Source organism: Cucumis melo, chromosome 5 (assembly GCF_025177605.1).
Source record: "Cucumis melo cultivar AY chromosome 5, USDA_Cmelo_AY_1.0, whole genome shotgun sequence".
In the NCBI taxonomy this organism is placed as follows: Eukaryota; Viridiplantae; Streptophyta; class Magnoliopsida; order Cucurbitales; family Cucurbitaceae; genus Cucumis; species Cucumis melo.
In genome coordinates, this window is record NC_066861.1 from 6,504,030 (window position 1) to 6,531,003 (window position 26,974).

The 26,974-nt window shown below is 34.3% G+C and overlaps 1 protein-coding gene across 1 annotated transcript; it reads left to right on the forward strand.

Moving 5' to 3' along the window:
• Positions 1–8,383: 8,383 nt before the first annotated feature.
• On the forward strand, positions 8,384–26,180 carry LOC103499469 (protein transport protein Sec24-like At4g32640). Its single transcript, XM_008462478.3, has 25 exons — positions 8,384–8,529; positions 8,856–9,835; positions 10,904–11,134; positions 11,328–11,402; positions 11,531–11,629; positions 12,129–12,240; positions 12,569–12,696; positions 14,279–14,398; positions 15,993–16,073; positions 16,844–16,921; positions 17,026–17,118; positions 17,780–17,834; positions 18,656–18,732; positions 19,546–19,617; positions 19,726–19,809; positions 20,235–20,354; positions 20,455–20,523; positions 21,055–21,132; positions 21,712–21,850; positions 22,305–22,469; positions 22,868–23,013; positions 23,105–23,281; positions 23,924–24,012; positions 25,257–25,288; positions 25,697–26,180. The coding sequence occupies exons 2-25, from the start codon at positions 8,954–8,956 to the stop codon at positions 25,807–25,809; spliced, it is 3,315 nt and encodes a 1,104-aa protein (XP_008460700.1). The 5' UTR covers positions 8,384–8,529; positions 8,856–8,953; the 3' UTR covers positions 25,810–26,180.
• The last annotated feature ends 794 nt before the right edge of the window (positions 26,181–26,974 follow it).

Below are 26,974 nucleotides of genomic sequence, written 5' to 3' on the forward strand. Positions count from 1 at the left end.
CAAGACCTTCAACAAATACAACATTCTCAACTGAAAAAGCATGAAGAAAGTGAAGCTAAGATTCCACGTACAAATATTCCTTCAATCTCAGGCAAATTGGGTAAAGATGAAGATGATAACTTGTAGAAATACAAGTTATTTTAGCCTTTTAGGTAGAACGATGTGACCAAAATGTATAAGAAATATGTCAAAACGTGTAGCTTATGTTATAAATTCATAAATATTTGGAAATACACTTTACATAAGCTTTCATGTCTGTTTCACCATATTTTTAATGTTTATACGCAAGATTATGAACAAAAAAAGAAGCTTGGTGAATCGTAGAGGAACTTACAAGAAGATTAGACGAGAAAAGGTTCGCTAGAAGACAAGTGAAGCTAAATCTGCCTATATAAAGGACTCCATTACCATCAAGCAATGAGGTCTGAATGGACCCAAAGGGGCCCGAATAGCCCAAGTCCACAGAGAGTGGTGAAGGAATAGCCTTTCCACCATTTGTAAAGCCTTTCGTCATCTTCTCCGGTCAGTCAACGAGTGAGAGCTTGAGGTTGAATGAAAAATATCCCTTTTCCATCTTTCCCCTAATTTGTATTAGCATTTCTATTATTTTCATTTTTGTATATTTTGGTGTAATGTATTCATTCATATTGTACAGTCGCCTAAGGCCTATATTATTTAATACATTGCATACTTATACCTCTTCGATCCATTCATCTCTTCATTATTCACTCATCTTTGTGTTATCTATAGTTTAAGTTTTACGATGAGTTTTTTATAAGAAGGTTAGCTTATATTTCTTATCGCGTTAGTTAAGTTTTTTCATCACTTGGCCAGTATATATCGCCAACTACTCGAGAGGGTAAGTAGCAAGAATATAGTTAACGCGCACAAGGAGGAGTTTGGAAACAAACTCCACCTTGGTGAAATGACTTCGATCATTTGTATCCCGAACGGAGAGCAAGTGTAGGTATTAGGCGCCTAGAGGTTGTCATCCTTAAATGTAGAGTTCTATAAGGCTTGTAAGTAAAGTGTTACAGCTATGGCTTGCTTAATGCAGCTTGGTCATTTGGATCCCGAAAGGTGACCATGTGTGGCGTTTAACGACTCCGAGAGGAGCACGTCTTAAAGGATAAGGCATCTCACACCAGAATACATAGCAAGTGTGAGGCATTTTATAACATGGGGTACAAAGATCATTTCATACCTTTATTAGTTCTCGTACATTTTCCAGAAGATATCATTCCAATTTATAGTAATCCTCTTCGTTTATAAATTATATGATTTTAACAATTTGAAAGCACAAGAAAAATCATATAATTCGTGGTCTCAACAGAAATATAATTAAGGATTCAAACACATTCTAGAAGTTCTTTTCATTTGGAAATTTTGTAAGAAAAAACACTCACAATCAGAATCAACTAGCTCCTTAGCCTAGCTTCCTTGACCAAGAGTTTCCTCTGCACTTTCTTGCAAATCTTGTCGGATTCAAGCTTGTTTTGGATATTTGAAAACCTTCGAAATCTTCTCAATTTTCTCTTAAGTGAGCTCGAGATAAAAGCAACTTCTGAATACCTCTATTTATAGGTCTCTCCGGAGAGTTTTCCTATGTCGAAACGATTACCCTTGCCCGTGGCGAGAGGTGGTCCAATCTCAAAATGTCATGCATCTCTGTCCAACCCTTATCCTGTTTTGGATTTGGTGGCAGGGTTCAATCAATTGTCGACCTACTGACATTAGGGTCGCATCACTGTTTCTAGGTGAAGTGGCCCCAACATGTCAAGTTGTCCATCGCGCGCTCTCTTCGCATAAAAACCTTCCATCACATAATCGTTTTGGGAAACGCATTTTACTATCAGAAATCTCTTCGTATAGCATCCTTATCACAAGGCCTTCGTCTCATTAGAAGGCGGGGGACGCGATCAGGGCCTTACAAAAATAGTTGTGTCATAGGTTTAGTAGAACCTCCCTACCTAAAATCCTAGGAATTTTCTTAATAGTTAGAATATATTCAAAGACCAGGTTAACTGATTCGTTTTAAATTGAAAATCGTTTTATAGAGTCCTTTCATCTTTCCTCTACTTGGTAGGGTTAATTGCTTCAATGAAAACGAGCCAATAGTCATTACTATAAAACCACTTCATGTAGTGGGGCTCTTCCATACTTGTTAAGAGAACACGATTTTACACAAACTTTTTATTACTAATTAAGTAATACAACAACAATCTCATCTTATAGCCCAATGCGACTCATTGGTTTTGAATTCGCTAGATATGAGAGATTATTATCTAAATCCTTCTTCTTAGTTAGAATAACTGTGTTCGAGAGTCATTTTTTTTATTAAGGCTCGCTTTTGGCACTCACAGTTTTTTACTTTCCTAAAATCATGAATATTTTGCCATTGTTAAAGACCCATCTCAGTTAGAATTAGTCATCTAGAAGCATGGTGCCAAACCTAGGCCTTTTGGACTTGTGTAATGGTTGGGCATAAAATTTGCTAATGATTTTGAGTTTTGCAGAAAATAATCAAAGGTTAATTTTCACAAATATAACAAAACTCCAAAAAATTTACGACTCATGTAACAAAATCAAAACGCACATAAAGCTGATAAATTTTTTTCATAAATTCTATATTTGCCCTTGATATTATAGACCATTCGTCACTTCTCTTTCTTCTTCTTTGCGATTTATTCATCTTCTCTTCATGATTTCTTTAGTTCCTCTTCCATATTTGAGACATTTTTTTCATAGTTAAAAATAACTACACAATCGCGTATCCTAATCATTTAGAAAAAGAAATACACGAGCACGTGTGGCCGATTAATTGAGTGATGACCAAGGGCGTATTTTTAGCATTACCTATTATGGACCTGTGAGTTTTTTTTTTGTTTACAAAATTGTTCTATACAATATAAATATTTTACCATTTTGTTATATTTTTGAAAAAACTTCAAAATAAAATGTATTACAATAACCAAAAGTTACTCCAAATAGTGTCAAATACGTTTTATTCTAATTTTAAAAATCCAAAAATTAAAATGACATAATTTAAAATTTTGGACACTAAACTCAAAGATTAAACACTAGTTTTTTTTTCTTCTAAAAAGTCATTTAAAAGTATTAAAAACACACTCAAAACACAAAAATCTTTAACTATTTTTCACAAAATATCAATATTAACAAACATTTATTGTTCAATAATAAGATTATTAAATAGAAACTTGGGTTTTTTTTTTTTGGGAAAACTGCTGATGCAAAAAAAAATTAAAAAAAAAACAGTTGAATATGTCAAATATGACAAATAATTAATGATATCATACGACTATCATAGGAGTATCCGCTTTTAAATTTGCTATTTTTGCAAGTTGGAAAATGTAGCGACATAGACCTTATTATTATAATTTTTTATGTTATTTTTACAAACGCCCTTTTTTTCCACTAAGTTGGTCCTAACAACAAGATTAAAACATTAAAAGCATACATGTTCACATGCACTACCATGCACCCACCCAAACCAAAGCATATTGTTGATTGATAAAGCTTTTATTTAAATTTCAAAGGTTGCAAATTTTGTTAACTTAATAGTAACCCTTCAACACTAAATACATAAATTTTCATTCATCTTAGGTTTGGTTTTGTAACCATTATTCTCACAACCCCATAAATAGAGGTCGTAGAGATCATTTGTAGACACACCATAATTGAGTTCAATTGTTTTATCTACTTCCTTTCTTATTTATTCTTTTATTCTTTTCTTTGTGTTGTTTATATTCTTCTCTTTGGTTGTTTATTTGTTCTTTATTTTCTAACACGTTATCAGCACAAGTTTCTACTACTTTGAAGGCTTTGTAGAAATTGATTTTGATTCATGTTAAAGACCTACTAGAATTTTCTCCATAATTTTTTAGGTATTTATAATTTCATTCAAATATGGTGAGTATTTTGTTTTTGGTGATTTTGTTGTATATGCATGTATTTGGTGTATTCATCATTGATCTTCTCATCACCATCATTCATATTTCTTGAATTTAAACATAAAGTTGAAAGAAGTTTAATTTAAACATGTGATAACCAAGCATGTAATATATGTGAATTGTGAAATTGTTTGCTAAGGTACATTTGTTATTAGTTTTACAATTTGATTTGATCAAATCGAGAAACCTTACTCATATTTTTATATGTTTAAAAGTTGCATGTACTTTATCTTCCTACTTTGGTAGAATGACTAAATAGAAAAATTTGCAATAGCGTAGATTTAATGAAAAACGATCTTTAATTTGGTTTCAAGTTATGTAAGACATTTCATGGTAAAACTTTTTGATACTAAATTTTGGGTGCATGAGACATGTATATCCTGACATGTGTGTTGGATAAGTCTATATTCAAACTTAAATTCTACTTGAAGTATATGTATATATATGTGTGTGGTTACTATTTTAGACCATAGATAATTTTCATATTTGTTAAGGAATAAAATTTATGTTTGAGAAATATAAATAACCTTTTTTTGAGTGATCCAAAATAGAAAAGATATTAGAGGTTTTTTCAAAAATATAAAAAAGCGACAAAGTATTTACAGTATATAGAACAATTCCGAAAATGGAAAAAGCCAAGAGGTCCAACGTGTAAAATACCAAAAATGCCCCATCAACAATGCACGTAATATATTTCGTAATGCTATTTGATACACGATCGTTTAGATTTGACTAATTTGTTACACGATCGTTTAATTAATTAGGTTACATTATCGTTTAGATTTGGGGTTCCAAATCTAAACATTTTTTTTTCAAAATTTGGTATACAATCGTTTAGATTTGGCTACACGATCATTTAGATTTGGCTATCCCAAATCTAAACGATTTCTTTTTCAAAATTTGGTATAAATGGTTTTTTTGAATATTCTTTATACATAATCTTTTAGTTTTGGTTACCCTAATTTAAATGCCTACCAATTTTTTTCAAGATTCTTATACACCATCAAATCATTTGGTTACCTAATCTAAACGTAAAAAAGAAAAGAAGAAAGACGATACAATGCATGCAGTAAATGAAAAAAAAAAGAAAAAGAAGAAAGAGGAAGAAAGACATGCACGCATCTAAAAAAGAGAGAAAAACAAAAAAGATGATAGAAAGAAATAGATTTGGTTACCCAAATCTAAAAATAGAAAAAAAATGGAAGAAATCGTAGCTACAAAAAGAAGAGTACAGGAAAAGACGATTAGTACAAAGGAAGACGATTAAAAATTCGAGAAAAAGATGGAAGAGCAAACCTGAAATATTTAAAAAATGACTAACTTTATGGGCTTTGTTAGACGACCCATAAATATTTGAATAGTTTGTTATATTTAGGAAAGTTTCCCCATATATTAAATATCAAGTATTTATTGACTTTAATTTTTTGGTTAAATCTTATAGATTTATCAAATATGCTATATCAAAAGATCTTTGCTCTTGTGGTAACAATTTGAGAGAGAAAGTTTGAAACATTATATTATATATTGAGCATATGTTTATATGGAAAAATGTTAAATTTCGATCAAATAATTTAATAGCATTCCCTGAAGTGAATGTTACAATATTTAGTAAGATCAAAATTATGTTAATAGAAAAAAGTGTTTATTTGATTAAAACCATACATATTTATATGAGAATTTTATTTTTCAAATATGTTTTGGAAAAGATATACGATAATATTGTCTTTAATAATCTTGTACAATATTAAAATCCTTAACGACGAAAAAAGAGAACGATGTATGAATGCAAACTTTCAGAAATTATTTGTACCTATCAAAGAGATTATTGTTTTTATTTTAACCTTATAAATATAATATTATTTAGATATCACAAATTATTTACAATCTCCTGAATATATGATTATTCTTTTTACCCAATTATATAGAGATGAAATATTTGAATTTCCTTTTAATCTTTTGGAGAGGATAAGAATATTTATGTGTTGCATATAGTACATTTATGCATATTATACTTAAAACTAAACAATACATCTTCAAAATTTGATAATCTTGATAGTGTTGATATACTACTATTTTTGTAAATCTATCAAAGAGAAGTTTAGCAAATTGGAGAGGTATATGTTGTAATCGATATCATATCTAGGGAGATTGATTATAAGAATAATAATATGCATATATTATATATAATCTTCTGCGGGTAGTGCATATATAGAAAATTTGTCTATTTTTACTTCTCAATTATATTACACACACATTTGTGTAATTTATATATATGCAACAATAAACCTGAAGTTCGTTGATCCAAGTATAATTTTATTTAATATGAAAGTCATTTTGGGTTAATAATGAAATTAATGTATGATTGAAAATATACATTGACATCCATTGGAGAACTAGAAGATTTTTTCATGTAATAAATTGTCAAGGGGTTTCTTGTTCTCGAGATGTTAATTACCAAACTATCACTAGCGAAAATTGAAATTGAAACTCTTTTTTTTTTTTGAAGAGATTCATGGTTTATTAATTATTGTTGGTGCATCCTATTGATGGTCATAGATATACTTATTATGTTGTTTTAAAAATACTAGTGAGTTTGCATCCCAAACATTTAATAATTGATTGAGATGAGTGAACGAGCATCTTGTAGCTTATGTTTGAATAGCAAAGCTTCTAAATTTGTATGAGATCATGTTAAAATGACATAACAATTAAACCCTGGATAGATGATATATTTACTATGCAATTTGCTAGTTCTCATTAATGAGACAATTTTTCCAACATTAGAGGGAGAAATAAAGAAAATGTTGGAAAAAGAAATTGAATAAAATGCATAAGTATTGTCTTATTTTGACCATCATACAGATTACCTTAAACTAGAAGTTCAAAAGATATTTCATTTGTAATAAAATAATATCAAATCAAATGCAGATGCATTTACAGAACATTTACAATTGTAAGAAGGTGACGAGTTATAATGGTTACAAATATACCACATAAGAATGATATATCCCAGTGCAACAAGTTATCACGCTTGAAGCGTGATAAACAAATGTGAGTTCCAAAAAGAAAGACCCTCGAAAAAGAAGTAGTCAATTAATGCTTCAGTTAAGAATATGAATATTCTAGAAGAAATCATGAATATGAGTACTCATAAAAATCTTAAAGTAAAAAGGGATTGTAAAAAGATCTCGATAAAATTATATGTCGTGACAAGAAATGAAACCATACTTAAATAACTTAATAACATTTTTGCATACAATGTTGCTCACGATATTATTTATGACAGTAAGTAACTCGTACTTAGACATATTGAACAATGTCACGACAATACATAAATGATTGACTTATGTGAAAATAAACAATCCAATCAAAATGAACTTATGTTTCAAATCGTGATAACTAGTTAGACACTTTGAGAATATTGAACATGTAGAATACAAATAAAGTATTTGTAATAAAAACAAATAGAAAGTGGGGCAAGTTCCATAATAATTATCGCAAATAATTGGTATTGATTATATGAGAGATACATATTCTCTTATGGTGGATATAATACCATGAGATATCTAACATATCTTACTGTGTATGAAAAACTTAATATACACCTTATGGATGTAATCATTATACATTTATATGAATTTATTAATAATTCTATTCCTCAAGGATTAAAGGTTATAAAATCAGATGATTCAATAATAAGTGAGTTATAAAATATTTCAGACGTATCATCATCTTATTACATTTTGTTGATACGAGGATATAAAAGTAACCCCTATTTGTCCACACGCTTTTAAAAGAAATCACAGTTTGAAGATTTGAGTAGAAATTTCTAAAAAGATTTCAAAAACAATAAAATTTCTCTAGAAAAATTTTTAGATAATACGTTTTGTCTTTTGCAAATAAAACATAAAGCAAACGACATTGGACTAGTTCTATCATTGAACTTTCTTAGGATGGTTCATTCACTTGTCCACGTGGAAAAAAAAAATCATATGGTATCAGAAAGATAATGAAGAACTTGATGTCTTGAAGAACTATAATTTTGAGAAATAAGTGCACTCATATCTAACTAGTTTATCCACTATCTGTTGTAATATCTTTAGTAATTTTGTTACATAAAAATAATATCGAGTTCAATTGTCTTATCTACTTCATCTCCTCTATATTCTTCTATTCGTGTGGTTTATATTATTCTCTTTCATTTGTTATTCATTTTATAACATATACAACATTTTAAATACAAGCGCACATTAGATGTTCTTAAAAGTTGGAAATAAGAAAATAATAATAATAACAAAGGACTAAACTTGCAATTTAATCAAACTCAAACAAAAACACACAAAGACTTGAAATGGTAAATGGCAATTTAATGCAATAGCAATATGAGTAATTTGATTAAATAGTTAGGAAAACACGCTGTCAATACAAGACACGGGCTTTTCATAGTTGCATGTGCCTCATCATACGTTTTCGTTTCTCTTTTCACTTCGGGCCTCGTCTAACGTTGCCGCCGGGTCTTTTGTTCTCACCACTAGCCGCTGCATCGACAACCCACCAGGTTTGTTTTCATCTGCTACGAATCTCGTTTCATGTCGTGGATCTTTGATTCTGCTCTCTCATTTCATCTTGTAAATGTTAAGTTTGTTTAATTCCATTGAATTTCGTGCTGGAAATCTGAAATTTCGGATTCAACGTTATTGTTAATCTGTTTGATGGTCGATTGAGAGAATACGCATCGATTTCGTGATTGGCTTCTGAGTTTTTACGGAGGCCAAATGGGTGTAATGAATATGGGAATCGAATCTTGTTTGTGTTAGATTTCTGTGGGAATTCGGGGATTTGGGAATTCTTTTATCTTATTTTTGATTTGGTGTGTTCTTGCAGAGCTGATCTGGGTTGTTGAACCCGTTGTGCGTATTTGTATAGAGAAATTCTATTGAATTGGCGTAGGAAAGTTTGGTTTCTGAGAATCTGGTTGATCAATGGCAGCTCTTGTGCCTCCAGGGGCACCTCGGCCCAATGAAAGCAACAGCAATCAAGCTTCTCCACCACCGCCTAATTACTACCCCAATTCTCAGACAAATCCTGGTTCTTTAGCCGATAATTTTAATAATATGAATCTCAATCGACCTCCTTCAATGCCCAATTCATTCCCCAGACCTCCATTTGGTCAATCGCCTCCTTTTCCTTCCTCAGCACCCCAACCAGCTGGGATGCCTGGTGCGCCACCTCAATTTTCACGGCCAGGTCCACCCCCAGCTTCAATCACTCGACCTAATGTTACATCGTCAGGGCCTCCATCTGCATTACCTCCAAACATGGCTCCGATGAGACCCAGTGGACCTCCTGTTGGACAGCCATCTCCATTAGTATCTAGGCCTCCTCCACCAGGCGTTGGGGGTCCAGGCCAACCTGCTTTTAGGCCACCTTCTAGCACTGTTCCTTCCTCTGGTTTTTCCAGTAGTTCAGTTACGCCTCCACTTAGTGCTCCTCCACTTGGTGCACGTCCAAATGCAGCCTTCCCCCCTTCTGTTAGTAGCCCAAGCATACCTCCCCCAAGTGCTCAGAGTGGTACGTTAAGTAATGGCCCTCCAGCATTTGTACAGAGCAACTTCCCTGGTGGGCCGCGTTTTCCTCCAGCAGTCAATGCACCACAAGGCCCTCCTCCATTTGTAGGTCCACCACCAATGGCAGCATCTGTCCGGGCTCCATTTATGCATTCTGTTCCAGGTGGCTCTGAATTTTCTGCTCCACCAGGTCCTACCGGACAACCGGCATCACCATTTCAGCCGGCATCTCAAGGAGTATCCCCACCATCAGGTTCCCCATTTGGACCACCATCATGGCCTATGCAACCTGGTCAGGTACCATTCATTTTTAACTTGTTACGATTGTGCATTAATCATTTTGTGTTATTCTGTTAAAGGCATCCTGTGATGACCAACTTTATTTGTGTAATGTGCATTTTGTCAGTTGAAGTACTGTTGCTGTCTCTCTAGGAAGTTCGAGTTACATTTTCTAGAAATTGATAGGTAGATTATCCAATTGTTTGAGTAAATTATATTAATTAAAACTCATTTGAGTTTAGTGGGTAGATGTAAGTTAGCACGATGGTTGTAAATTTACTTCTCAAATAGATATCTGACTTTTAAGGGCTCATTTATTGAAAAGTAAAATAACCGTGTTATCTTATCAAGAAGTACGAATGCAGTTTCTTTTTCTAAAACAAGTTCAAATTTTCGAGAGCCTTGTTTCCTTGCTGTATTGTTTAGAAGAGAAATAAATTTCATTGATGAATGGATTATAGGGAGCCTCAAAACTCCCATTCACTAAACATACATTATAAGAAAACTGTTGACTAGACATTAAATGATGTTTACCTTTACACCAATAAAAATCATGAAAGAGAGCTTGTTGAGTTTGTTCATGATGAAACGGAGTTTATCCCTGATAATTTAAGGCTTATCGTTCTCTGTTTTTTGTTCCACAACAAGAAAAAGAAAGGAAAAAGAGATTGTTGAGTTTGTGTAATGTGTAGTAGTTAGTTGAAGTCACAGACCAACGTTCATGTTTTTTTTTGGGGATTGAATTAGAGAGAATTTACAAGTTATATTCATATGGTACCCCCTATTCTTCTATATAACTCTTATCCTTAGACGTGAGGAGAATTATTGGATTTATCCTGAACTGCTGAAAGTCAATAATTTATCGACTGATTTATTTAAAAACAGAAAACACTGTGCAAGAAGGAGGTAGAAGTTGTCCATTGTGTCATAAACTTCTTTCAGTTTTTTTACAGCGGCATGTTTCCATTCTGTATTACTTCCTTTCTGTCTTGCCCATATTTTTGTTATTTAATTTTTCTTCGCAACAGCTGGGTTTCCTCATATGGGAAAAAAAAAACTTGATTGTTTGTCTTATTTGAACACAAGGCTCCAGCTCCTCCACCTATTTCGGGTCAATTGCAGCCGCCTAGAATGTTTGGGATGCCACCACCTCCACCTAACCAATCTATGACTACCATCTCACCTGCTATTGGTCAAACCGGATCTCCTGCAGCCACACAATCAAAAATTGATCCAAATCAAATACCAAGGCCGGTCCCAAATTCATCAGTCATCCTATTTGACACTCGTCAAAACAATCAGGCCAATCTGCCCCCGGTACTTTCTGGCTATAAATGGTGTTAATCATGTTCTCCTTTCAATTTTCCCATTCTTTGATTTCTTGTCCAAGTGATTCTTTTACTGTTAGTGTTGTTGCGTGAACATGAATTTCAAATTCATTTACTTCAGCTGGTGTTTGGTTCTTTCAAGCTCTAATTTTTACAATTTTCATTCTTTGCACTTTGTGAAGCCTTCATCAAGTGAGTTTATTGTGAGAGACACTGGGAATTGCAGTCCACGTTTTATGAGGTGCACCATTGGTCAGGTGAATGACTTGTATTCATTTCATCATTTTCTCATTTTTATCTTTCTTTAATATTCTAGTTCATGGCTGCCTTGTGAAATCTCTGTATCTTGATATCATACATTCATTGAATTTTCACAATCTTTCAGATCCCGTGCACTGCTGACCTTTTGAGTACATCAGCCATGCAATTAGCTTTGCTAGTCCAACCGTTTGCTCTTCTCCATCCTTCTGAGGAGCCCATCCAAGTAAGTAATGCATCCGTTTGAGTTTGACTTTATAAACCCAAAATGTAATAATAACAGTTAGAGTATATCCTTTAAACATTTTCCTTTTTCATTATATCAATAAGTCGTCGTTTCTTGTAAAAAACATCACTGTTGTGTAAATTTAGTTTTGTTTTCCTTTTTCTGTTCTTTTTTCATTTTTAAATACTGGGGAGTTGACTCTCCTAAACTTGGGCATACCCGCCCGCCCTAAGGCCCCCCTAACCCGACGGACATCAAGTGTTACATTAAGCTCAGTGGAAGGTTTGAAATTGGGACCTCTAATTAAACATTATAGCAACTATCAAAGCCAATGAACTATTGTAATCCAGCAAAATGACAAAGTTCTGATGAATTTATTTGTTCTGCAACAATTTTTAAATTTATAAATACACTCTTACTGGCTTATAACTTATTATATTTTCTTGGAGAATATTGTTACAATCTTTTGGGTTTTTATTCAGTGGATTTTATATTATAGGTTGTGGATTTTGGGGAAAGTGGGCCTGTCCGATGTTCTCGCTGCAAAGGCTATATAAATCCTTTTATGAAGTTCATCGATCAGGGACGGCGATTCATCTGTAATTTGTGTGGTCAGTAAAAATGTTTCTACTTTTGATAGTGGGATATTTTCATTTTCTTAATTCTTGGACATTTACGCTCGATTGACGTAGGACTATCATTCATAATATCTGAAACTAGGTTGAATTACCATCTTTGTTTATTTTCTGGATTCGTGATGTCATCATCCTTGGTAATTTTCTGGCTTCTTTTCTTCCAGGCACCTCCTTATTTAGTTCTTATAAAATACACAGTACTGATTTTTATTGGATGTCAAATGATGTCTTGCATATGTGGAATTCTATTTGTCATTTCTTCTGTAGGTGGTGACTTAAACGCTCTATGTCATTCCTTTTCCAGGTTTTACTGATGAGACTCCTCGTGAATACCACTGTAATCTTGGTCCTGATGGTAGAAGAAGAGATGCTGATGAAAGGCCCGAACTGTGTAGGGGAACAGTAGAATTTGTTGCTTCTAAGGAATACATGGTATGGTAGTTGTTTTATGATACTCTGTTTGCGTGGAGTTTGTTTCTTGTCCTGGCTGTTTAGTTATTGTTTTCAATCACGTTGACCAAATTACTCTGTTCTTTTTATTGGTATGAAACAAACAGCTAATAAATAAAAGATGAGAGAACTAGTCTAAAGGCCAGTGGATAAGGAAACCCTTGCCAACGGAAACTAAGCCATTTAAGCTTTCCAATCATTCAAAATCTTTAGGAGGCTATAATAACAAAAGAATTTGTTGTGATTTGTACACCATCAAGTAGTATACTTTATGTACTCCAAAGATTATCAACTGGCTCAGATGTAGACCAATTTGTAAAATGAGTGACATCATTTGTGCTTGCCAGAGTGGAATGCTTCTCCCAAAAAAAAGTTTCCTTTCCCTCCCCCACGACACAATGAACTAAATGGGAAAAAAGAGGGGAGCTCGAGGGCGATAACCCAGGCTCCAGAGGAGATTCTTTGCCTTCGGTAGGGTCCTTCGGGTCCTTCCACAAATTCCTATGTTTATGCGTTAATCCCACCGGATAACCACTCAAAGAGTAAGATGTGAACTTACTCGCAATGATCCTCCACTAGAAGGTATTAGGCTCAGGGAAAATGTCAGAGCTATTTTGCCAACAAGGGTTTGTAATGAATCTTTTAATTCCCTAGTTTTAGACCATCTAAGTTCTCAGGTTTTCCAATTATACCTCAGCTCACAAGGTGGGTCTCCTCTCCATCAACTCCTTGCCACAAAAAGCCTCTCACGAGCTTCTCAATACTCTTACAAACTGAACTAGGTACTCCGTAAGATTCATACTTACTCGCAATGATCCTCCACTAGAGGGTATTAGACTCAAGGGGAAAATGTCAAAGCTATTTTGCCAACAAGGGTTTGTAATCTTGTAACTCCTTAGTTTTAGACCTCCTAAGTTCACAGGTTTTCCAATCGCCTCTCAGCTCACAAGGTGGGTCCCTCCTTCATGAACCTTACCACAAAAAGCCACTCCTGAGCTTCTCGTTTCTCTTACAAACTGAACTAGGTACTCTGAATGGGAGAATGTAGTTTCGGATGCCATTCAACACTGATCTGATAAAATTGAGTTTTCCACCTTTTGTGAAAAAGCTGCTCTACCCGAAGACCAACCTTTTCCTAACCTTGTGTTGTGCGCATGGTTTGAGAAAAATCACACCTATTGTAAGGTAGAGATTGAGGGGTTTTTTCCCCTTCCACTTACACCTTCTCCTTTATGGACCAAACTATGCCCTCTCTGGCCCCACTTTGTGTCCACAAAGATTTTTGTAATTATTCTCTAAATGTTTTGATATCTTTGGCTTTTTGGAACGTGTTCTTCCAACAACTCTTGCCTTCCGAGGTTGGATTTTCACTCTTTTCTAGCTTATTCTATTGATCTATGAGTTTCTATTTTATTGATAAAGAAAAGGATAAAAGTAACTGAGCTCGAGAGATAAGCAGGATTTTTTTTTTCCTGCTCTTTTGGTCTCTTAACTCAAAGCACTTGTGTGTATACATGCATATAAATATTTATGCCTACTGTTTCTTTTGCATCTTTTACTCCAGGTGCGTGATCCAATGCCAGCTGTTTATTTTTTCCTCATCGATGTATCCATGAATGCTATACAAACTGGTGCAACTGCTGCAGCGTGCAGTGCAATTAGTCAAGTTATTTCTGATCTTCCAGTAAGTTCTACATTTGATGGGGTACATTATTTATGTCTGAATTTCTGTATAACAAATAGCTGTCAATGGTATTCTGTGGTATTCGTACTTGTTTTTACAAGGATTTATGAACTTTTTCTTTCTTGCAGTATATGTGTGATGCATGACCATAAATTATCGGTATCATGTCACCCTTTACCCTCCACCCCACACCCATACACACGCTTGCGGGTGCATCTATTTAAATTAATTATTGTGTATCATTTTAATTTGAGTTTTATTCTCTTTTTGTTGCATCAATGAAAAGTCCTCTTTTTGTTAAAAAAACCATATAATTACTTGACTACTCTGAAATAATAGTATTCTGTTGGTTATATTTTGGAAGAGCAATTTCTTGCAAGCCTGCTTCCTTGTCTTCCATAAACTGAAACTGCTGTAATATAATAGTCATCTTTGATATGTTCAATTGGTGTATGAACTATTGTGTAACACCTTGAGGTGATGGGAGCCTTTTAAGCTCATTTATCAACTGGTGCATGAATTTTTGTGGCTGGCTGGGGTGTGTGCTGTTATTTGGGATATTGGGGGGGGGGGGGGGGGGGGGGGGGGGGGACAATAGGGTGCTTCGTGGTAGGAAAAGGGATCTTAGTGAGGTCTAGTCTTGGTTAGATTTCAAGTTTCCCCTTGGGCTTCGATTTCGAAGACCTTTTGTAACTATTCCATTGGTAACATTTTATTGAGTTGGACCCCCTTCTTGTAGTTGGGGTGTTTTGTTGGGTTGACTTTTTTGTATGCCCCTGTATTCTTTCATTTTTTCTCAATAAAAGTTGTTTCGATGAAAAAACTCATTTATCAGTGAAATTTGTTTCTCGCTAAAAAGAAAAGAAAAGAACTTGACTTTCGTCTCTTTTTTACTATCAATTTTGTACTGTTTAAACTTTTAATTCCTAGGTGTTGGGAACTGTTGTATCAGTTTGTGAGCACTAGGTTTTTGTTCTATTCTTTTTTGAGTTTTAACATTTGGTTTATGCAATTGAACTTTGGACCGTTGCATAGTTTGCCTGTCTCTGTAGTTTTGCTATCTTCTGATGCAGTTATCAATGCAACCTATGCTTAATTGTTATATTGTTCTCTCGGGGTTTATCTTGTCTCCTTTAAGTGAATACATTGTCTTTTCCATTGTGGATTGCCATTTTTGTTAACTGGACTCATTACAATAATCTAAATGCTGTGAGAAATTTGGTAAATTCTTTTATGCAATCCAACAATCTTTTACTCTAAATGTTTCTGCTATCAACCCCCCCTTGATAAATTGGGTCCCATGTGAAATTTAAGCACGAACTTTGAGGTTGAAGATTTTTCTATTTGTTTTGCTTGTCTATGTTTTCTGTATCTTTTCCCTCCTTTAGAGTGTTCTTTATCATTGTTTTCTGTCCTCCTTTTCCCTTTCTGTATTAGTGTGTGGATGTTGGATTTGGCTTAAACTGGTGTTTACAAATACAATTTGCGTTGATGATCTTGGCAAAAATTTGATTTCCCCTGTTTCATCCAGCTTCACTTTTTATGAGCTTTATTTTTACTATCCTAGATGACTGATGACACTGTGATGTTCCAGGAAGGTCCTCGTACATTTGTCGGGATTGCTACATTTGACACAACAATTCACTTTTACAATCTGAAACGTGCATTACAACAGGTCACATTTCGATCATTGTTATCTATCTCCATTTTAGGCATTTCTTTTGATGTTCCATAAAGGCATCTTGTTGATGGATGTAATAACTGTTATCTGGAAAATTGGTGGAAAAGAAACTAATCATATCAAAAGATAGATGAAAAAGTAGTATTGTCAATCTAGTGACATTTGTTGCCCTTCTGGCTCCTTGTAATTAATTTATTTTTGGAACATTTAAATCAACATTTTTCTTTGAAACCTAGCCTTGGATAGGCAAAACCTCTGAGGTGAGATGAGCCAAGAGCAATTCTGCATGTGCCCATTTTTGAGTGGTTAAGCTTTCATCTGGTCCGATGCTTGTAAAAGAGAAAACCCCAGAAGGCAAAAATGATCAAATTTTCACCTGGTCTTCGGTTCATACAGGTTTTGCCCCCTCCTAAATACCACAGCTAAAACTAACTTCTGAAACCCAGCAATCCTGATCTGGTCAATACTAATTTGACAGTTGACTGACACTATACTACTTCCAGGTCAAATTAGGTAACATAGTTCCAGTATCATTATGAAAAGCTATAACTAATCATCAATGTTCGTACAAAATTTAATGTAAGTGTCACCCAGTTAAAGTAGATATTCGATCCTAGTACTATTTGACAATCCCTGCCCTTGACCTTGATGGAATCTTTGGGGAGTTTCTTCTTTGAGAGTATATGGCTCTTATTAGGAACGGTTAATAATAGTCTCTGATTATTTATTTATTTATTGGTGTCCATTTTCTTTCTTCCTTTCAGCCTTTGATGCTCATAGTCCCTGATGTACAAGATGTTTATACTCCTCTGGAATCTGATGTCATTGTTCAACTTTCAGAGGTTAGTTTCTCCAAAATATTTGATTTTGATTATGTCAATCATTTGATTTATTTTTTTACCTTTCATATTTTTTTATTAATGTCACTTCTTGTTTGTGGGAACAGTGCCGCCAACATTTGGAGTTGTTGCTTGATAGTATTCCGACAATGTTTCAGAGTAATAGAACCACCGAGTCAGCCTTTGGTGCTGCAATCAAAGTATGTTATCTATTGCTCTATGATCCTTGACTACTCTGCAATTGTTTTCTTTTCATTCTCTGAACAAAAATGTCTCCAAGAAAGGGCAGTTGCAAAATTATAGTAGAGAGGAAAAAAGCCAGCCCAAAAGTCCCCTAAACCACCTAAACAAAAGGTTGACTGGTAGACCCTCCACTTGTTAGTAATAAAATGAAGAGAGATTTTGAAACTCAACAAAGATAAACAAGGCTTTAGAATGTGCTTAGCTTAAGAATCTCAAAAGCATCGCTTAGAAAGTATTCCATCCCATGTACTTCGCATTGATATGTCGTTCAAAGGATATGCCAAGATCAATGATCGAACCAATTCCACAAAATGAAAGAGAACTTGGCATTTGTTTTATTGCTACGTAACAGTGTAGTGGACGAGTAGATGCGTGGTGCTGATTGCTCAATATTTTTCAGGTTTTTGAAAAAGTGTTGGCTGGGTTTCACTTATGGTATAGGCTAGACTCTTGCAACAGTTGATTCAGTAGCAAAAGTTAGATCTTGCTTTTACTCGTAATAATTTTTTTCCATGCAGCTCCGAATTTTGCTTTCAAGGTCAATAAATAGAAAGCATCTCACTTGAAAATAAAACTATACTTTATATTCTGATAGTAGTTTTCTGGACCTATTTTTAGGCAGCTTTCATGGCCATGAAAAATACTGGAGGCAAGATTTTGGTATTCCAGTCAGGCAAGTTCATATTACATATTCTTTTATCGAGGACATATTGCTGCTTGCCTCTTATTTTGTTCTTTTTGTTCTTTGTTGTTTTCTTTAGCATGAATACAACATGAAAATTATTACTACTATTCATGCACTGGAGATGTTACCTTGGATAAGAGTGTTGTGAGCAAGTTCGGCATGATCGCATGGGCACTTGAATGATGTACAAAATTTAATCACCTATGAGAAAAGGGCTTCATTTTTTCTTGGCACTACGTTTCCATGCCAATTACCAATTTCATTTAGCTGAGCTGCATAATATTTCAATTTTTCATCTGTGTGACTGGAGTTCTTGTATTGGGATTTTGTCCTGATTTGTGCATGATTTGTGCTTCTTGGCATGATTTGTGCTTCTAGTTGAATATATTTTTCAGAATGTGGTACAGGAATTGGCGATATGAAAATAGTCTGTTCTATCTCATTTCTTTGCTCATTAGTATCTAAGTCCTATCGTTCTCCTAAATCTTTGTCTTCACAAGTTAGTTTTCCTTTATGGGTGTATTGCAAATATCCCATCAACATTTGACTTTATGCTACTTTCCTTCCTGCATTTTTTTTGGGGGAGAAAAGAAACAGCTCGGTCTTATTAGAGAAACTTTTTCTATAATACTAATGGGAAAGTGGTACATAATTTAAACTATTTATGATGTTGTTGTTTGAATCCAATTAATCAGTAGTAAGTAGTTGAGCTTTTGTTACGACTACATCTTTTCTTGTTTAGCACCACCTAGTTGTTTTGCTGAGTATATTATTTTCTTCCTAATTTAATTACTTTTTGCGAAATACAGTCTTGCCATCAATTGGTATTGGAGCTCTTTCTGCCAGGGAGGCTGAAGGGAGAACAAATATTTCTTCTGGGGACAAGGTATTCTTCTGAACTTTGAAACTAGGTACACAATATTATCGGTTTGAAGGAAAGTCACCGGTTGTACAAATGTTCTATTGGGATTTGGTCTGGGTGTGTGGATCCTTCACAGTTTACTGTGTGGTTGAAATAGTATGTTAGCCTCTTAGTTTTGTTTGGATATGATGAGAACGCTAAGCGGTGTCATCCTAGTTGAGATGTCTAGGTGTCTATTGATCCTAATTTTTCTTTCGTTTATTGTATAATCCTATTGTACTATGAGCTTTTGTCTCATTAATTTTTAATGAAGGAGACTTGTTTCTCTTTAACAAAATTAGATAAACTGTATTTCTTGGAACAATGTTACTACTACCAGTTTCCTTTAGAGTGTAAAGACTCTTCACCCAAGAAACGACATATAAGATAACCAGTAACATATAAAATCTATGGTTTTCTAAGTATGAATTAAAGCTTTCTGGTTGTGGTTGCCAGTGGAATCAGTTTTTTTTTTTTTTTTTTTTTTTTTATTTTTTTTATCATTATTGTGTTGTTCAGTGTTATTTACAACCGCATAAAGGTTGTGTGTATGAAAGGTCTCATTTGCTTTTCCAAAAAAAGAAAAAAGATCCAATTGCATAAAGGTTGCAATCAATGATTAATCCTACCCCTTGTGTTACTTTTCACCATGTATTGGTCAGTTTGTTGTGTTTTACTTCATAGTTCTTTGTTTCACGCATTAGTATATCGTTGTTCGGTGTAGAAATATAAAGTACATTTTATGCTTAATTGGAAATTGAAATCCTTCATTTTCATAAAACATTTTTATTTCTTCAGGAGGCTCATAAATTACTACAACCAGCTGACATGTCTTACAAGACAATGGCAATTGAACTGGCCGAGTATCAGGTGAGTGTGGTCTTTCATTACACGTTGTCATTGATATATGGCAGGATTTGTCAGCTCGAAGCGAGTCAGAGCTTTATGATCCATTATTGTCTTCTACTATTGTTCTAGGTCTGTGTTGACGTGTTCCTCACTACCCAGAATTACATTGATATTGCTTCTATTTCTGTCATTGCAAGGACCACTGGTGGCCAGGTATGAGTGTTTGTTTTTGGCAACTCTAGAGATATATATTTGAGGTATTTTCCTTAAAATATAATCCTCATTTTCTGTTGATGGGAATTTTCCTGTTATCTGGGGATGGTTTGGTGGGGTTGGTCTTTACACATCTGGCTGTTAGTCTCTTTCTTATTAAATCAGTATAGTCTCAAGCCCCCTTTATTCTTCGTACTTCATGTCTTTTTTGCATTCTATTACACGACCTCTTTGAGTCATTAATCTATGTAGTATCATATTTCTGGTTGAGTTCTTGTAACTTCAGTTTTAAACAGGATCAAATAATGCATTTGATTATTGATTTTTGAATCTTTTCTTGTCAACTATTCCTTTAAACCTCCTAAAGCAAGGTGGAACTTCTTTTTAACCATACCCTACCTAATTGGTTATCTACTGTGTGACAGGTATATTATTATTACCCTTTCTCAGTTCTTTCTGATCCAGCCAAGCTCTATAATGATCTTAGATGGAATATCACAAGGCCTCAAGGTTTTGAGGCTGTGATGCGTGTTAGATGCAGCCAGGTATTATTTTTGTTTGACTTTCATTTTCGTCAACGAGAAAGATTGCGTGGCTTTCATTTTCTTTATTTTGTGAATGAGTAGTAATTTTATCCTTTTTCAGGGAATTCAAGTACAAGAGTACCATGGAAATTTTTGCAAACGCATCCCTACAGATGTTGACTTACCTGGGGTATGCTAGTTTCTACATATTACTTTTATAAAATACTAAACAAGTCTTTAGAATAGTCAGCGATCTCTACCAATCTTGTTTTGGATAGAGCCAACTTGTCCTTGATGTCATCCTGTGTTAAGTAAGGTTTAAAGAAGTGTAGCATGTGCTACAATTATGTACTTCAATGCTTCCCCTCTATTTTGCAAATTTTCATTTCTATTTTTCTTACAAGGTAGGATCAACTTTTGATTGTCGTATTTATTTAGTACTTGTACCTTTTTCACTTTTCACTTTCATTAAACTGGTTGTTTTTCTTTGATAAGAAACATCAAAGGTACAACCTGGGGGGGGGGGGGGGGGGGGGGGGGTTGGGTAGATTAAGCTGGTTTTGTTAGTATTAGCTATGTTCTATTTTGCTAAAGCTTAACTCTTCCATAGTTGTTGAGTATCAGCGTGATGCTATTATTTCTTTGTTGCTAGTAAAATTATGTGCCGTTTTGTTGTTTATGGTGGTTGTCTTACCATGGTCCATGATCCTCTTTGTTACAGATTGATTGTGACAAGACTATAATGGTAACTTTAAAACATGACGACAAGTTACAGGATGGCTCGGAATGTGCTTTCCAGGTGTGTTTTTGTCTTTCTCCTTTTTTTCCCTTCTCCCCCCAACCCCCACCAAAAGACCTGTCCTTTGAAGTTATAGGTGTTGATACGTAAAAGAATTATGAATATAGTGTTCCAACTGCCGATGACGTCAAAAGGTCTTAGAAAAAAATGGATTGAACCAATACACAAAAAATGGGTCTTCTTGGTCTTGTTTCTTAGAATTCTTCTCTTTATCTGCAGAACTTTTTATGTGTTTAATGGATGTCATCTTAGAAATTTATGGTCTGTCTGTACTTTCTCATTCCACTTCTCTCTGGTTGAAGAACATGTGCTGCCCCAGGGGATTGGATTTCATGATGATGCTTTTAAAGAATTGGAAGAGACATATCTAATCTGTACTCATGCCTAAGACAGCAATTCTAGTTGAGATAGTGGCTGTCTAGTTTTAACCATATTTTTGCACTATTATTATTGTCTTTTTTAAGAAACATATACATTGCATTGATATTTTTGCACTATTATTTTGTCATTAAATTGAAACTGCTGGTTAAGATTGAATGACTTATTACATATTTCATTTATATTCTTTTACTATTGTAGTGTGCGCTACTCTACACTACAGTATTTGGTCAGAGGAGAATTCGTGTCTCCACTTTATCTCTACCTTGCACCAGTATGCTGAATAATCTCTTCCGATCAGCTGACTTGGACACTCAGTTCGCATGTTTTCTGAAGCAAGGTATCTTCACTTTCTTGGGTTTTTTTTTTTTTAAATTTTGTTATAATAAGTCTCTTTTGCAGTTTGTTGCTGTAGTTATCTTCTTTTTTTCTCGTTTCCTTTTTAAAAAAAGTTATCTTCTTCTTTTCTTTTGTGGGGATAAGAGACTGTTGCTACTTGCTCTGCCATTATCATTGGTCTCACATATACATTTATTTTCAATAGAAGTTCTTGTTTCCTTCCTTTTCAAAAAAAAAGAAAAGGTCTCACATCTACATTTAGGACTTCCTCATAGTTGATTGATTGTGGTCAGATGACATATAATCAGCCGCGCGAACAAACTGTTAATGTCACTGGAATCGATTTCATGCTTTGCCCTTTCAATGCTATATGCGACCTTTAATATTTCTTTCAATATGAATTCTCTAGTTAATTAGTTGCATTATGTTTTTACATTTTTGTCTAACTTTTGTAGCGGCAAATGAAGTACCTTCATCTCCACTCCTGCAAATTCGAGAACGTATTACAAATCTTTGTGTCAACGTTTTGCTTTCATACCGCAAGTATTGTGCAACAGTATCATCATCTGGACAACTCATCTTGCCAGAGGCTCTAAAGCTACTGCCACTTTATACCATTGGTGTGTATTTTATGCATTTAATAATGTATCTAATTGACCCACGATTTTCTACACATATGTCAGTAAGTTTATTTGCTTCAAAATCCAGTTTCTCCTTATTAGGTTTTACAAACAACATTTGTTTTGTGCATTAATTCTGAACTCGTACATCAATAAATAGTATTATCTGGAGAACACACAGGAGCATCTTTATAAAGACTTGGTGGTTAATAATCTTTGGATCATCTTGGGAAATTGGAGAATATGGGATTTAACTAAGATATTTAGTGGAATTTATCGAATGGAGAGAATTCAGTTATGTGTTCATAAGCATAAGACTAAAGTATAAGCATATTTGTGCTGATAATTTTTGGTACATGGATGGGGATCAATGATATTATTCTATTGGCTTCTTTCAGCGTTAATAAAAAGTACAGGTTTGAGAACTGAAGGGAGAATTGATGATCGATCTTTTTGGGTCAACCATGTTTCTTCCCTCCCAATTCCTCTGGCTGTTCCTTTGGTCTATCCTAGAATGTTGGCTATACATAACCTTGATACGGAGGTATGACTTTCACTTTGTTCGTATATTTTGTTTCTTTTCTTTCTCAGTGGTGCACTGTTCTCAGTTGGTGTTAACTCCTCTTTATTGGCAGGATGGTGATTCAACTCCGGGTACTCCAATTCCTCTTTCCAGTGAGCATGTGAGCGAAGAAGGAATTTATCTTCTTGAGAATGGTGAAGATTGTTTAGTATACGTTGGGAACTTGGTTGATAGAGACATACTGCAGCAGTTATTTGGTATTTCCTCAGTTGACGAAATTCCGGCTCAGGTATTACTCTGCTATGCAGAATTGCCTAGCATGTTAAATATGCATATTATTCATTTATGGGATGAGAAACAATTTTATTGATTGAATGGGATTATAAAAGGGGAGGTAAGCCCAGTGTTCTGAAAGGCGCACTCGGGCGCACACCTAGGCATGGATAATATTGTTTATACTGCTCACAGAGTTTTTCATTTTTAATCACGTAGCCAGCAAAAATCATGTAGAACATAAATTCACTTGGTTTTACAAAAAAATATAACATTTCTCACTTCTATAACTTTCTTATATCTGAGTTGGTGTAAAATTAAATTTATCTCCTTTTTTTGTAACTAAAGTTTAACTAATCTTAAGACCAATTGGAGAAGTTTCTGTAATCCATTGGATAGGTGCCCCTACATCGCATCGATGAAGTTATTGTTTCCCATCAATTTGTATATATATAGATGAAGTAAAATAATATCTGGCCATTGACTCTAGAAAGGAGATGATGATAGAGGGAAAAGAGAACTGCTGTTATTCTTTTTTTCTTATCATGGTTCTGGTATATAAAATTGCTGCGAACTTGATAAATTATACATGAGATGTCTTAATTGGATTCATATGTTGGATGGAATCTAATGTCTTTTAAATCTTTCACGTGCTCAGTTTGTGCTGCAGCAGTACAACAATCCTCTATCAAAGAAACTCAATGACTTGATGAATGAGATACGGCGTCAAAGATGTTCCTACCTACGGTAGACTCATATAATACTTATGCATTTTATCATAAATTCATCATTATTTATTACCTTTTTAAAGTTTTGGATCCATTTTTTGTGTTTGTTGGGGAGATATACATTTAGCCTAAATGAATGAATGCAAAAAGGAGGGGACATAGGGTATAGCCTACTATATGATAGATAATGGTGGTCAAATAAAGTCCTATCTTTTAAAATCAAAAGGAGAGGAATGTTACAAAGCTCTGGACTAGAAGACAACATTGAAGATGCAGAGAAATCTTTAACCGTGTAGGTCATCTTTGATGACCCTCTAACAATTGCCTGCACCGATAGTTTTATCCCTAAAGACTCAGCTATTTCTTTCTTTCCATAATCACCCCAGCAAATTGCCAATGTTGAAGCAAGCTGGCGCGGTCCTTCCTAAGCCTTGTACTAATACCTCAAGAAAAAAATCTTCTAGTAAATCTCTCAAGGTCAAAAGTTTCTTTGCTACCTACGTGAATGGCTATATGTTTCACTATAAAATGCAAGAATAGGTGATTAAACTCCTCTATTGAGCTTTTACAGTAGGGATATTAATGTGAATTGGTATATGCTCTGAGCGCTGAAGGGAAGCCTATGTGTTAATTTCTCTGGGATTCAAGTAAGGAGTTGGACCCTTTAGGCACCTGAATCCCAGATGATATTCACAAACCCATATTTTCAATTCGGGATCTATGGCTTTAAAAAACTTGCATAAAAATCTCAACGGACCCATAGCAAGAGTTGAGACTCTTCAGGTGTCTTTGGTTGCTAACAGTATTCACTAATCCAACAGGAAAAATTTGTCTAAAGACTTGTGCTCGAAAAATAACTTGCATAAAATTTCTTTTGTCCTTGTACACAAAAACAGTGATGAATTGAATGATACTCAACAAGGATGCCAGATCCAAGTGTAATTCAATTGATTCACATAAATGAAAAATGTCCAAGAGGAATATTCTGCCGAAAAAGGTAGGAATAAACTTTGACCCATACAAGGCCGCTTGGATTGAAATGAAAACATGAGGGAAACTCTCTCCTTTCCTCCCAAAATATGTTACTCTCACCATTACTATTTTAGTTTGGTGCATGATGGAAGAGTTGGTCAATACTTCCATGGGCTCCGAAAACTGCCCCTTATTTAGTGGAGCAAATTAATTTATTAAGGTGCTTAAATTTCCTTTTTCATCTACTTTTTTTTTTACTTTTGATTAACATTTACCCCCTCCTTTTTGCAGCTTGAGGTTGTGCAAGAAAGGAGACCAATCAGGTAATGTTGCATCCCAATTCCCTGCCCCCAGCTGAGCATATCTTTTTAGCAATACTCGTGCATGCATTATGAGTTGCATCTATCTTGTTTTAGTCCATCCCAATTAGTCAACCATGCAGTAGAGAACTCTGAAACCTTTTTGTTTAAATAAAATAAAATATATTTTTGTTTTAAATAAAATAAAATATATTTTTTTTGTTGGTAATTATGGTTGGACAACACGGTGGACTGCAAAAAGATAATTGCAACCTAGGAGACACACTAGTATTTTTCATTTTCTTTTTATGAATGGCTTATTTTTTAATTTTTTTTAACTTAAAAAATATATGGTGCTAGTTTTAGTTTGGATTCATTGTGTATATTTAGATGTTTGAGGTGACTTTATTCTTTTGGTCTTCACTTCTCCAGGGATGCTATTCTTTTCGAATATGATAGAAGATAAAAGTTCTACTGGCCCTTCATACATCGAGTTTCTTGTTCATGTACACCGACAAATTCAGATAAAAATGTCTTCCTCATGATCTTATACTTCAGCTATGCAAGTTCTCATCTTCCTCTGCTGCTGCCAGTTCGTCTGCTTCAGAGGAACTCGTTAACAAGAAACCAGAGTCTCATGGCAAAGTGGAAATGAAATTTTCGGTATGAACGGCATTGATCAACAGTCCATTTCTCTTTAAGAAGTTAGATGAGTGAATTTTGATGGGTAATTATTGTTTGGATTTTGTTTGAGGGAAGATTTTGGTAGTGAACCCAACCAGGATAGTTTCTTGATAAATTTGTTATCTTCACAGCAATTTTTTCCTTTTTAACCCAAAATACCCTGTTGTTACTTTTCTCTTAACATACTCCTTGGGGACGAGATGCGATATATAATATATGATAGATTTATTGACTCCTTTCTAGTAATCTATGTGGATGGGCCGATATTTTACTTGTTTAAGGTGAGTTTGGACTGGGAAGAAAAAAAAAAAAAAAAACAATTTAAACTTTTAATGGGGCAATTCAATTGAGTTTAATTATATTTAATTTAATTGTATTATCTAATCAATAGAAAGTAGTAGACATGAGCAGCAGAATACATATCAAATTATACTTAATTAATTTGCATAATCTTAGACTACATAAATTAGGGTATAAAAAGATCATACCTTTGTAGGGTGTAAAAAGATCATACCTTTGTAGCTCCCATTCGTTTGTAATCCTAGTGGAACTTGATAAGTGGAATTTGATAAGTGAAGGATAGGAACTTGATAAGTGGAATTTGATAAGTGAAGGATTTGAGAGAGAGGTATGGATGGAAATTGGAGGAATATTAAAGGTTGGGAATTAATAATATTAGTGAATATTTTTTAGGAAAAGTAAAAATCACCAAAAAGCCAAAAGTTTTTAAAACTATGAAATTGCCCTCTTTTTATAAACAAATAACATGCAAATTTGGATGTAATTGATTCATCAAAATCCAACACCTCACAATCTATTAACCATTAGTGGGCTTTGTGTCAACATCTCATGCAACCACATGTTAAGTTAGTGAGATTATCCAACAAAATGTTGGATTTTTTCCATTAACTTTGGTCAAAAGGGCAAGATTGTCTTTTCACATTTTTAGTCAAAGTCAAACTTTGACTTTGAATTCAAAAGTCAACCTTTTGACTTTTTACCCATTGTCCGTTTTGACTAACTTCG

Excerpts from the sequence above, each read along its gene's own strand:
- LOC103499469 (XM_008462478.3), top strand. The coding sequence starts at position 8,954 with ATGGCAGCTCTTGTGCCTCCAGGGGCACCTCGGCCCAATGAAAGCAAC. Across the intron at positions 9,836-10,903 it reads GGCCTATGCAACCTGGTCAG|GCTCCAGCTCCTCCACCTAT; the intron begins GTACCATTCATT and ends TTTGAACACAAG. Across the intron at positions 24,013-25,256 it reads CAAAGATGTTCCTACCTACG|CTTGAGGTTGTGCAAGAAAG; the intron begins GTAGACTCATAT and ends TCCTTTTTGCAG.